The sequence below is a fragment of the Dinoponera quadriceps genome, unplaced genomic scaffold (assembly GCF_001313825.1).
Source record: "Dinoponera quadriceps isolate SergipeBrazil2010 unplaced genomic scaffold, ASM131382v1 scaffold2952, whole genome shotgun sequence".
NCBI lineage: Eukaryota > Metazoa > Arthropoda > Insecta > Hymenoptera > Formicidae > Dinoponera > Dinoponera quadriceps.
This window is the reverse complement of record NW_014557517.1, coordinates 919,289-931,158: the sequence shown is the minus strand read 5'-3', so window position 1 is coordinate 931,158 and position 11,870 is coordinate 919,289. Positions and strand designations below refer to the sequence as shown.

General features: G+C 47.7%; 1 protein-coding gene across 5 annotated transcripts in view; it reads right to left on the bottom strand.

The window, feature by feature from the left end:
- LOC106749274 (ankyrin repeat and fibronectin type-III domain-containing protein 1) overlaps positions 1-11,870 on the bottom strand; it is a 90,435-nt gene that overhangs the window by 14,894 nt on the left and 63,671 nt on the right. For 2 of the 5 annotated variants that reach the window (XR_001374841.1, XM_014628569.1), the window contains exon 1: positions 246-3,963. The exons of 2 other annotated variants lie outside the window; for them this stretch is intronic. Coding sequence is in view for 2 of the 3 variants with exons in the window: in XM_014628569.1 (XP_014484055.1) it covers positions 246-1,458 (1,213 nt within the window). In the remaining variant the exon portion in view is untranslated. One more of the 5 variants, XM_014628570.1, reaches the window with a different exon arrangement.

The window sequence follows — 11,870 nt, the reverse complement described above, 5'->3', positions numbered from 1 at the left end:
CCCCCCCCCCCCCGAGTTCTGTGCCTCCTCGCAACGTCGATAAGGCGAGCTAAAGCGATAATTCGCAGCGGAAACTTGAGCTAACTTCCTAAGAACTACTTAATTGCGTCTGGCGCGCCGCCGACTAATTAGAAACTTATCGATCCAGAGTACTTGATCCCGATGATGTCGACGAGAACCCGCTGCCGACCGATCTGCGCCCGGGAAAATCCCCTGTATATCCTTCGCGTCTTGCCTTTTCTTACCAGTCGCCATTTTACTGCGGAAACTACCGGCACGGCCGCTCGTCCAAAAGTTCGCGATGTTATCGACCGTCCTGATTCCGCAGGATTTCGAAGTAGGACAGGTAGCGTTGCCTCTTTTTACATGCTCGAGGGACCTCTGATCCTGCGAGCAGCCGGTCCTCGCATTTCTCCCCGCGCACGTATCGTGCGTCGTCTTACAATGAAGCTTGGAGATCCGCGAACGATCGAATCCGCTGAAGGACTCGGCGATCCTGCGGTAGGATGCCCTCTCCTCGCCTCTTCCGTTGGCCCTCACTTCGCAGAGACATCGCGAAGGATCCGTCTCGCATCTGCGACGAAACACCTCCCGCGACACTTCGTCCTCAACGTATTCTTCGTTCCCGCTCTTATCTCGCTCGTGGCTAGCTTCGCGATACCGAGGCTGATTAATCGCGGCTTTGCGGGAATCCACGATGACGGTCAGTACGTCGCACCCGCTTTCGCAATCTCGCCTTTGCTCCTTGCCCTCCCCTTCCTCCTCTTCCACCGCCTCTTCTCCGACTTCAAAGAGGAAACTCGATACGGAGGAGTCCAATGAACTGTCCGGTAGGAACACAGGGTTCTCGTAAGACGCTTGTTTGTTCTCTTGACATGTGTCCGTCTCGCAGGACACGCGTTTGCCGTCGTGGTCCTTTGCCCGAGCGCTCTCGTGTGAGCTCTCGATACTGTGCTTTCTGCGAAAGATGCGAATGACCTTCGGCGACTTGACGTTCTCGTCCTTCGTGGAGGATTTGTCCACGTCCTTGCGACCTTTACCCATTATCCTGTCGGTCAAGGACAGCTTGCTCTTCAGATCCTTCACGATCTCCCGCGAATCGCGATCGTCGTTCGCCGACACCGAGGTCTTTCGAGGACGCGACGTTGATGACGACGACTCGTCGCGGATGCGTGAATTCGTGTCTTCAGGATTCTTCTGTGGACTCGAAGGTCGACTCTCGTGCCGAGGCTCTTCGAGAACTTGAGGGTTGAGTTCCTTTCTCGTGAGACTTCTCGAGGTGGCCGAAGGGTCGTAGCCGGCCAATCGTAGATTGGCGTGATTGCGTATCTTCGACATCAGCTTCACAGACGCCCGGAAGGATCTCGACCTCTTCAAGGTCGACATCCTGCCACCCGAGGAACGTCTCGAGAGTAATTCCATCTTCGGGCTGGATGAGGAGGTTTTGCGAAATTTCATCTGGAGAGGTCGACCCACGATCTTACCTCCGAATACAGCCGTCTGTCGTGATCGCCCACGTCTTCGAGTGTCCTCGGACACGACGCGAATCTTCTCTCTCTCTCTCGTCGCGTTATCGCTCGTCTTATTTAAATGGTCGGCGACAATGCGTTATTGTCGTCGGTAGTAAGGCACCGTAATTTATTCACTCTCGCACTCTTTGGTAGGATAAAGCTGCAAAGATAGGGACTCCTCGTGAACCCATAAAGCGATTCTTTGGCTGAGTAAAGCTGGAAGAGAGATCATCGACTTGAACATTCGATCGTTCCCCCTGTGATCCCAACGTGACGGCACTTATCTCTTTCTCTCTCGGACTGCACGACGGGAATTATCATTATTATTCAATTTCGTGAGAGTTGAAATGCGTTCCCGAGATGTTGATTTACTTAATACGATTATGAACTTATTCGCGGAGACTCGCGTGGAATTTCGCCAACTCCGATTGGCGAAGGACGAGACCCATCTCTCTCTCTCTCTCTTTCTCTCTCTTGCGGCGACGAAACTATTAAATATTTACGCGAGACAACGGAGAAGCGGAAGAGGGTTAAAGCAATGAGAGGGAATTAGCGCAAACGCGTCGACGACAAAACGACAACGTGGCAAGAGAGAGAGAGAGAAAGAGACGCTGCTGTCTCCGCGAGCGATTCTATTGTTTACTTAGGACACGCACTCGGACGATTCCGTCGCGCGACAATTGGCCATTATGAAGAAGTGGACCGAACGTCGCCTCTTCCTCCTCGTGGCGGCCGACAATTTGCCAGCCCAATCAAATTTATTGCCCTCGTCCGTTAGTCGTTAAGATCTTGATGATCTCGAAGTGCGCCCCAAGATCAATGACAAGATCGCTCGCGGCCCGACCGATATGAAATATATCGACGATTCCTGTTCCCGGCGACGACGTGCGTCAAAAGTCTCGATTCCGAGAGTGGTTGTATCAGAAGAAAGCGTGAGATATCGATGATGTCGAATTCCACTCGCGAATATCGGCGGAGAAATAACGAAGTTAATTAAAATAAAAGCCTGTGTGAGAGCCGAGAGCTGGATAATATCTGCGTCGAGGAATTTCGTGCAGTGAAATTAATGCGTCGCTACGCAGGAAACTGCTCTATTAATAACACGACTGACAAACGTTTCGGACCTTTGTCAATGTTGAATGCACACGCGGAGAACGGGAAAAATGCGAACACACAAATCAGTGAGTAAAAAGTACATACAAGAGAGAGAGAGAGAGGCGTCCAAACAGTATTCGTGATTTGAGCGAGAGTTTACTGGAGATTTTCATTTGGAAAATAAAAATACGCATCTCCTCATTGCGTGTTTCACGCTTCGCTTTCCCCTACTGAAAATTCGTCGGCGTTGTTATTCTCTCACGGTACGTGACGAGTACTTTTCGCGCGGCCAGCTAGTTTCTCGCGAAAGCGCGCGCTCTCGTATCGATTGGAAGGGGCCAAAGTGGCCGCTCGAAATGCACAGATTGCAGCTCATTAGAAGTTAACGAGGGAATTACTGGCCGACGGGATGATAATAGGGTAATTATAGTCCGGACCAAGTGAATTGTTGCAGTTTCGATTGGGAGGGAGTGGATCCTACGGGCAGTAATCAACGTGCCGTTGAGCCGAATGGACGACAACGTAGGAGCGCGCGAATATCAAGAGAAGAAAAGAAGGCATATAAGATAAGAAGTGAGCGGAAAGAATGGCTATTGGACATTTCCTGCCTCGACGACCATCGTATTAATCGTCTTGACAATACTCCCTTCCCCTCCCCCCTTCTCCTTTTCTCCGCCTAGCTCGATTTCTTTCTCGCGGAGAAAAAGACGAATCGGCGCGAATCGCGAATTATCATCACACCGGATCGGTCGGTTTCCTCGTGAAAAACTCTCACCAATTGCCAACGCATTTTCCTACGCGGCCGCTTCCACCATCCTCAGATTCAACGTTATTCTCGTTTGTCGGTCGCGATAAACGACAATCTACATCCTTTCCGGCCGGCAGTCACGGTACTGCGACGTCGGTTCTTCTGCGCGCGAAAGTAACGACGACCGAACGTCGAGCGAATTCTTCCTGTATAATCGCGTAAAGCTTCCCGAAGACTTACTGTCGCCTGGTGAAAACCTCGTAGTTTCTCGCATATTCTGTGAGAAAGTACCCGGACGTGAGCTCGTCGGGAACGCGGCTAAACCGAGAACATTCGCGATGCCGTAAAATCTCGGTGGTTACTTCAATTGGCGACAATCAGGATCGTCGGGAATAGGAATCTTCGAGAAAGATTCGTGCGAACGCTCGAGGAGGAACGCGGTTATGCAATATCTAACGTGCAACCGCGAGGCCGAGCTCGCAAGGACGCGCGTGTCATCGTCCGCCATTCACCGCCTCTCGAATGCCATCGACGGCGAGTCGGCCGGGTTTTTAAAGCCGAGAGCTCTCCCGTCGTGCTTTCCGAGAGGAAAAGTTGCCGCGCATAAAGACGGAGAGTCTTGTACCTAGCTATCACAGAAAGCGTCCGCAATTCGGACCGTTTCTACGCACGACTCCGGAAGCCGCGCGGCCGGAGACGAGGACATCGTCGTTTCTCGTATGTCTTCGGGTCAACCGAGCCTCCCGGGATCTTAGCCCGGCGAGGATCGTCCTCGAAGTGTCTCGTTTCCCGACAGGCATCCATTACTCCAGGAGATATTACACCAGCACCGAGTTGCTTCCCTTAAGACATTAATCGGCGATATCACTCGAGCCCATTGCTTCTTATTCCTCGCTACCGATCTGCGAGGTCATTTCCTCGAGACGATATTTCCACTCGCCGGCGATGCCACTTGACGTTTCCTTACCGCGAAGAGAGCGCGCTCCGAGCCGTTTTTCCGATCGGGATTCCGTCGATCGAACGTTCGCGCGAGAGAAGACGCGCGATTGATTCTTTTTTCCCCGGCAATTTACCGACGGCACACACACGCACGCACTGTTTTCCAACGCGGTTGCTGCTGCACCACTCGCACGACTCCGTCGAACGCCGCGCGTGTGATTCCCTCCGTGAGATTTTCCCCGTTCGAAAGTCGATGGCCAGCGGCGCTTTCACGCAACACACGATTTCCCACCTCGGTTTTCCACGGCTTAGCGCGAAAATCCAAGGCGAACGATCCGTCCGTAACGTTCCGCCAGAGTTGTGAGCGCAACCGATGTGGCATTACTGGCGGGTACACATGGAACGCGACCCTACTGATCCGTTCCATGGCGGGCAAACAGCTGCCTCGTCTGTCCCCTCCAACGATCGCCACGCTACGTTGTTCCAGACAGAGAGAGTGAAAGAGAAGGTAAAAGCGAGAGACTGAGAGGGATCGCCCGGTCTTTTGGCAGCAACGTGCCTTACAGAAGCCAACTCGTCCACTACCTCTCTGACTAGGCTAGATAAGTGGGCAGTCTGCGTGACGCACTGAAAGGAAAGAGCCGTACGGATCAGCGAAACTGCGCGCGAGAACGAGTCCATTGGTGAAATAATTATATAATTACCGCGTCGAATTGTATTGGTTGTCGACGATCTATCGGGCTCGCAATTCGCTCGTGGATATCGAACGAGGATGACCGCTGATTTTGTTGGTCCAATCAATTTCGTTTCTTTACCCAACGCGCGAGCCGGATCGATCGAAATTCCCCGAGCGGGCGTCAACGTCAGCAGCGTCGTTTCAACGTTGATTCTTAATTTAGCCGATTTTTCCGGCTCGGTTATCTTAATTAATACAGGGCGGAGGAGGTCAAAATGAAATAATCGAACGCGCATTATGTCGCGCGCGTGTGGATTTTGGCAATGCTTACGCTTGCTGCACGAACCAACTTCTTCTCGTTCTAATTCGACGCGATATTGCCTCATGTTTGGTCAGGTTGACGTCAACGTTTAATTAGAGCGATGAAATTATGTCTCATGTGTGCACTTCGGCTTCTACGCGTTAAATTCGTTTGGCCCAATTTATCGACGTTACACACTTGACCCGCGTCTAAAAGAAGTTATTGCCAACTTTTCACAGTGCACATATATACATACGCACGCACGCACACACAGAGGCACACGTATCAGGCGTGTATATCAACGGTCGATCCGGCGAATATCTCATCAAAATTACGGGTGGCGACTACATTTTCTCCGTTAACATAAACGAGATACGCACTCGCGATAATGACATTAATTATCGCTAAGTAGTAGTACCAATTTAACCGGGTATATCGCTGAATAATTCGGCGCCACTCGACGCACAATAGAACTTCCCTGGTGCTCGGTAACGTCGCCATTCAGCAGCGTTCGCGCTGAAATTTTCGTAGTTGTTACAGAGCGAATTGAGCTCGGATTCTCATCACGTTCGTGCGCGCGCGAACGAGGGGGCTCGCACGCGTGCTCTTTACTCGCTCGCTCGTTCTCGAGCATCCCTTTTCCGTTTGAAACCGCATCATCTACCACCTCCTGTCTTGCGTAATTAAACAGGCAACCGGATAACGCCTGTACCGTTAACTATCACTTCAGTAAGTCCCTTCGCACAACTTCAGATTACACGGTGGAATCGTGACAGGCCAATGTGCGGATGCAACGGAACTCTATAATAGGGAAAACCGCCGCTCGAGCCAGACGTAATTTCAAAGATACGCCGTTTTTCCGCTGTACATAAAAATGACATTAAACGCGCGCGCGCGACCCCATTAGAGACTTTGTCCCGCGAGACCTTTCCTCCCTCCCTCTCTCTCTCTCTTTCTCTCCTCCTCTCTATCACTTCTTTTTCCCCTTTTTTTTTTACCACCGAGTCTGATGACATTGTACTGCATTTATTATCCATATACGGTTAAAAGAGCCGACCGTTTGCATTTTCACACGAGGTCAGCCTCCTGACATTCCACACGTGCTGCTGCTTATTCCAGCAAGGATAGTCATAATCCGTGAAGAGAGACGCTTCGAGAGAAAGATCACTCGGAACGTCATCTCCATATGCGTGTATATGAAAGGTTATACTGTTTATTGCACGCAGTGTTCTGGTATCATCCGACCTCTGCTGGCGACGGCAAGCACGATCATCGTCAGGTGCATACCTATTGGGCCGGACATGCCGGGTAAGCCACAAACGCGCCGGGCGCTCCTTTGAGTGATCGTCGGCCTTCAATCTGCCGGAAAGCCCATCTACCTGAGAGCCAGCTGCAATAGCTGCTAAAGCCTTCATTGACGGGGCTTCATTAACGCTACCTTCGTTTCCAATCCCAGGATTCAACGTTTTCCCATATTCATATATTTTATTAAATTTATTCGTGCGAAATTCCGCCGGTACAATAATGTGACAGCCGAGCCGTGTTCGAAGTCGACTTTTCACTTATTTAAAAGAGAATTCTTCCACTCTGAATCGAGCGATATTTTCTTTCGAAAAAAACTGCGACCGACAGTATTTTCACTGTTTCTCTCCCGAGTGAGTTTTTACTGAGTTTCCAGTGAGACTTCGCTCCGAGAAATTTAGAGAGTGTACGACTGGTTCTCCAAAATGCCTGGAACAGACGTGGAAGGCATCAATGTGTACCCAGCGTCGTAAGTGTGAACACGAGTCTCGGCGATATTTTTAACTTCTCCTCTGAAGAGATGAAAAAAGAGATACACCGAATTGCGGTTGTAATTGCAATTGAATCAACACACTCGCGTCCAGCGTGTAATTAGCATGTCACGGTCGGCGCGCTAACGACGGCCTCCGAGGAGCGCCGAAAAGTTGATTAGAGATGGCGGGACGAAACTTCCCGTGGAAGTTCAGCCATTGTTTTCGCGAGTATTTAATTCCGACCAGAGTTGAATACGATAACAATGGCTGCGTTCGCATGAAAGGGGTCGTAACGAGGCGAGCCACAAAACACTTTTATTCCACCACATTTAGATGGGAGATGCGGAAGAATTCGCGGTTGGAGCTCTGATATCGCGATCTTCGTTACGTGCCAGAAGAAATGAGCGAACTCCTTCCTTCGCTTCTCTCCTCTTCCCCTTTTTTTCTCACACACCACCTTGTGTCTCTCTCGTAACTCCGCTCATCGACCTGTAATGTTCACCTCTCGTGATCGCTGATGTTTATTTCATGGAGTCGGTAACGCGAAGAAGAACACGCTCACGAGGAGACGATCGGCTCGCCGGAAACGTTCGTTTACGGTAATCCGCGGCTCGGAAATTTTTCCCGCGCCTGTCACAATTGCAGGCGAGCGTCTACTACAATGATGTGGTTATCGTATACGTAAAGATAAATAGATAAAAAGAAAGAAAAATTGTAATGTGATACAGTCATACAGAGCGAGCTACCTGTGAGCACCTTTTTATCGCCGATGAAGGAAATGCGCGTGCGCACGGGGGTGGTATAAAATTTCCTATAAAATCCGTGAGCGAGGAAAAATATTAATGAAAAATTCATCGGTTCGTAAAACGTAACGGTGTGGCCGACTACGGACGCCCGTTATGAACGCATCTGTTTAATGTGCCATTACGGTCCCGTTCTCGCCGGTAATCCAGTCCGTTCCTATGCGCGCACGTCGCACTTTTGTCAACGTCCGCCGCGAGCGAGGAGAAATTTCGGACCGGAATTTCGTTCCACTTTCGAAAACATGCCGACTTCCCGAGTTCCTGCGGAAGAATCTCTATTTCGGATGCGCGACGTCGCGAATTCTCGACGGAAAGTAACCATTTGAAATTCATACACGCGCTTTCCACTCGCGCGTCGTGCATTTTTGATTTCGAACGATCCGGTGTGCCGTCACGGAGCAAATTCGACGCGAACGCGAGACGGGGAACGGCCTCGACGCGCTCTCCTTCTTATTTACTTATTTATTTCGTCCATTTGGCACGCATGATTATAATCATTCAGGAAGAAGAAGCATACAAATAAAATATACAAATATTAATAATATAAACAAAGAAAATAGAAATAAAGTATACAAATAAAATTGCAAGAGTTCGTATAAAGGAAATCAAAGGTCCTTTATAATGATGGTTTTAAATGAAGATTATGATATAAAATAAAAATCAACTATACCATTAAAATTATTTGCAAACATGTATAACCTATTGATTTAAATTCACCACAAAGTATGTGGTGCAATTTAACATGAAAAAGTAAATATCTTCTAAGAGACCTAAGGACGAGGGAATATCAAATACGAGTGCCTCCATTAACTCAGAGCAATCTACCAGACCTTTCAGCATCTTAAACAGAAATAAAAGGTCCATTAGCGTTCCTCTATCTTTCAAAGTTAATAGATTTAGCTTGTATAATAAAGTAAAAATTTATACTCATGGCACGTAAGAGACACAAAAATTTGCCCAGAAGAAAACTTACTGTTCTGAGAAATCAGAAACACAACACAACAGTTTTGATAATCATCTGACATGGCGTGGAAGATGCGAAAGGGAAAGGGGAGAAAGTTCGATGTTGTTTACCCATCTTCCTTATCGAAACCACGTCAAAGTTGGCTGGTTCTTACGGCGCCGTTCAACGAACTTTTCAATCCATTATTCTCCGAGGAAACTCAAGACACATATCTGTTTTTCGACGGGGGGGGGGTCGACGTTCGTTTTCTCTGTTTCTGTTTGAACGAGTCCAAAAAGAATTTGAAATTGACAACTTTCCTGTGCGCCTCGCTCAGCGAGAAGGAAAATGAGAAAATGAGAAGGAAAATTTTTTATATCACCAAAGCACGTCAATTAAAGTAGGTAATGTAATATATAATATAGCATACGTCGGCACGAAATGTTAACGCAAGTGCGTCACGCAAATTTGCGCTCCTATTTTACATAAACGCACGCATGTATCTCATACGCAAATATTTAGCGTTTTGATTGTCGTTTTGCAAATGTCATATACACACACATCATTCACGTATTACATCGATTATCACTCGATGTACGTAATAATATATTTGCTTGTAGGACAAGCACGAAAATTCATCGACTATTGATTTTACGCTCGTATTTCGTAAACCGTTCATCCCCGCAATTAATTCAGCCAATTAATTACTCGGATTAATTAGTCAATAGATGGGGGGGGGGGCTAAAATTCGCGTATTTTTTACTTATTTTTGTATAACGTGAATACGTGTAACATGTTATTATCGATGTTCGTGATTTACAAGACACGTGACGGACTTTAGATCGAGAGGACACGATTCTTAATGCTCTCGCATGCTCAACCGTGACGTTCGCGTTATGGGCGTCTAGAGAATCGCTCATTGAAGCATATAATCGATCCGGGGTGGGACGTATTGTCCGTTGGCAATGAGACGTAACGGTACACGTTACATGTCCGCGCGATATTAGACGGAAAATATGACGGCGCGCGGTATACCGCGCGAGAGGGAACGTACACCGCGGCATGATGCGGTGATGCGGAACGGATGCACTCTCCGCGGAATCCAATCCGACTGACGTTGAGATATATATATATATATATATATATGTATATATATGTATACTGTCAGGAAATTGGAAGCATGCGAGGACGCGCGGGATTCATTAAAAAGTCACGTATAGGCTCTGCGTCCGACGACTAAGTGAGAAGAGCGGCCTGCAGGTTCGTGCGGCCGATTCTCGCGGAAATAACGGCTGGTGGAGAAAGAGGATTTTCGGAGGAGAATCTGTCGGGATTTCGGAAAATTGGTTGGGGAAAATTTTCACACGTTGACCGCCACAGGAGTCACCCCACTAACGCTGTGACATTGCCGCGTCTCGATTATTCGCGTGCAAAATGTAACCAACTGTGACAAATTAAATATTATTATTATAAATATTGTATAAATATATATATATAGTTTTAAAGGCTCAGAAAACCCGGGATTTTTCCCATTTTCCGCAGATTTTTTCAGTTTCCTATTTTTTTTTTTAAGGAAAAAGTAAATGTGGCGGATTTTGACCAAACACGCGTGAATTTTTCTAAACGAATTTTTCTATCTTCAGAAACCGAGGAAATACGCGGGGAAATTCGAAAAATCGTGTTTTTCCATGCCTATAATGTATAACCGACAATGGAACGAGCTAAGAAATGTATGCATCAGGAATTGTATTTATTTACCGCATCCTCGTGGTTTAAGCTTGAGTTGAGTATTGAAATATCAATGGTAATCAACGTGGCAGCGAATCAATGCGAGACGTCTTTGACTTACTATTAAAATCTTGCTTTAATCGTGACATCACGTAATATTGGGAAGGGAAATAGAGAGAGAGAGAGAGAGAGAGAGAGATCGAATTGCAACGCTGAATTATTAGATGCGTAATAAGCTGTATTTGGTATAGCGCCGAAGATAAAGCAATTTGTTTAGCGCTGCAGTGAAATCTGTTTAAAGCAACGGTCGAACCAATTTCCTTCATTTGCGTCGTCGACAATTCAGAGAGTTGATGGGGTGTATTAATTATTTGACATAACTGCTGAAGTGGAGAGAAGAGAAGAAGGCGTGGAACGATGCAACCAACATATTCGAGTTCGGTTAATCGATAATTGGCGAAGTATATTTTCTATTCACGAAATGTCGCGAACCCGATCGACCCATCTATGTACGTTGTGCGAGACATGAATTTATATTTAGATAAATTCAGTCTCTCGCTCCTTTTCCCGACAAACCGGAAGAGGTGAACGTCCTACCGCGTCGAGTAATTAAATAATTAATGAATTCCGCGGAGGTACGATGGCGTCATCGACATTCTTCGGAGCTCTAATGGACCTCGAAAATCCATGACACTTCGTGCCCGCGAGTTTCGGATTCTCTCGAGAGTTTTCACTCCAGATATGTAAATTTCCGCGATCGTTCCGCATGGTTCTCCAGGAAGCGGGTCGTTATTTCTGCGTGCACACCGAAGAATGGCAGCTCGATTTCTTCTCGAGAGCGTCAAAGGATTCAAGAAATGCAACGCGAAGGCGCTGCTCCGTCCTCTCTCTCTCTTTCTCTCTCTCTCTCTCTCTCTCTTTCTGTCAAACTCGATACTCTCTCAACGACACTCCAAGAAACGTCTAGTATTTACAAACATTCGCCATGACGCCAAAATTACACGACGTCGTCGAATTCTATTCGTGCAATGGTAGCTCGGAGCTTCTCGCGCATATAGAAATGCTCTTCGATACACGACCGACAAAGAAAGACGATTTCGTAGAAGATGTGCACAAGATGCAACATCACATTTTTTTTTTTTTTTTAGAAAAATACATCGACGTCGCATTTGTAGTCGTCGAATGTTTCGTTTCGAGACGAAAAGCACGCGCTGGCGTGCTTTCGACGCGGGCGGGGCGCGTCAGCCGAAATAGAAGTAACTCGTAATGGACGATTAATGCAATTATCATCGCAAACTACGACGAGCGACGCGAGGGGTTGCGTTCGTACGCAACTAACGCTCTCCGAGAG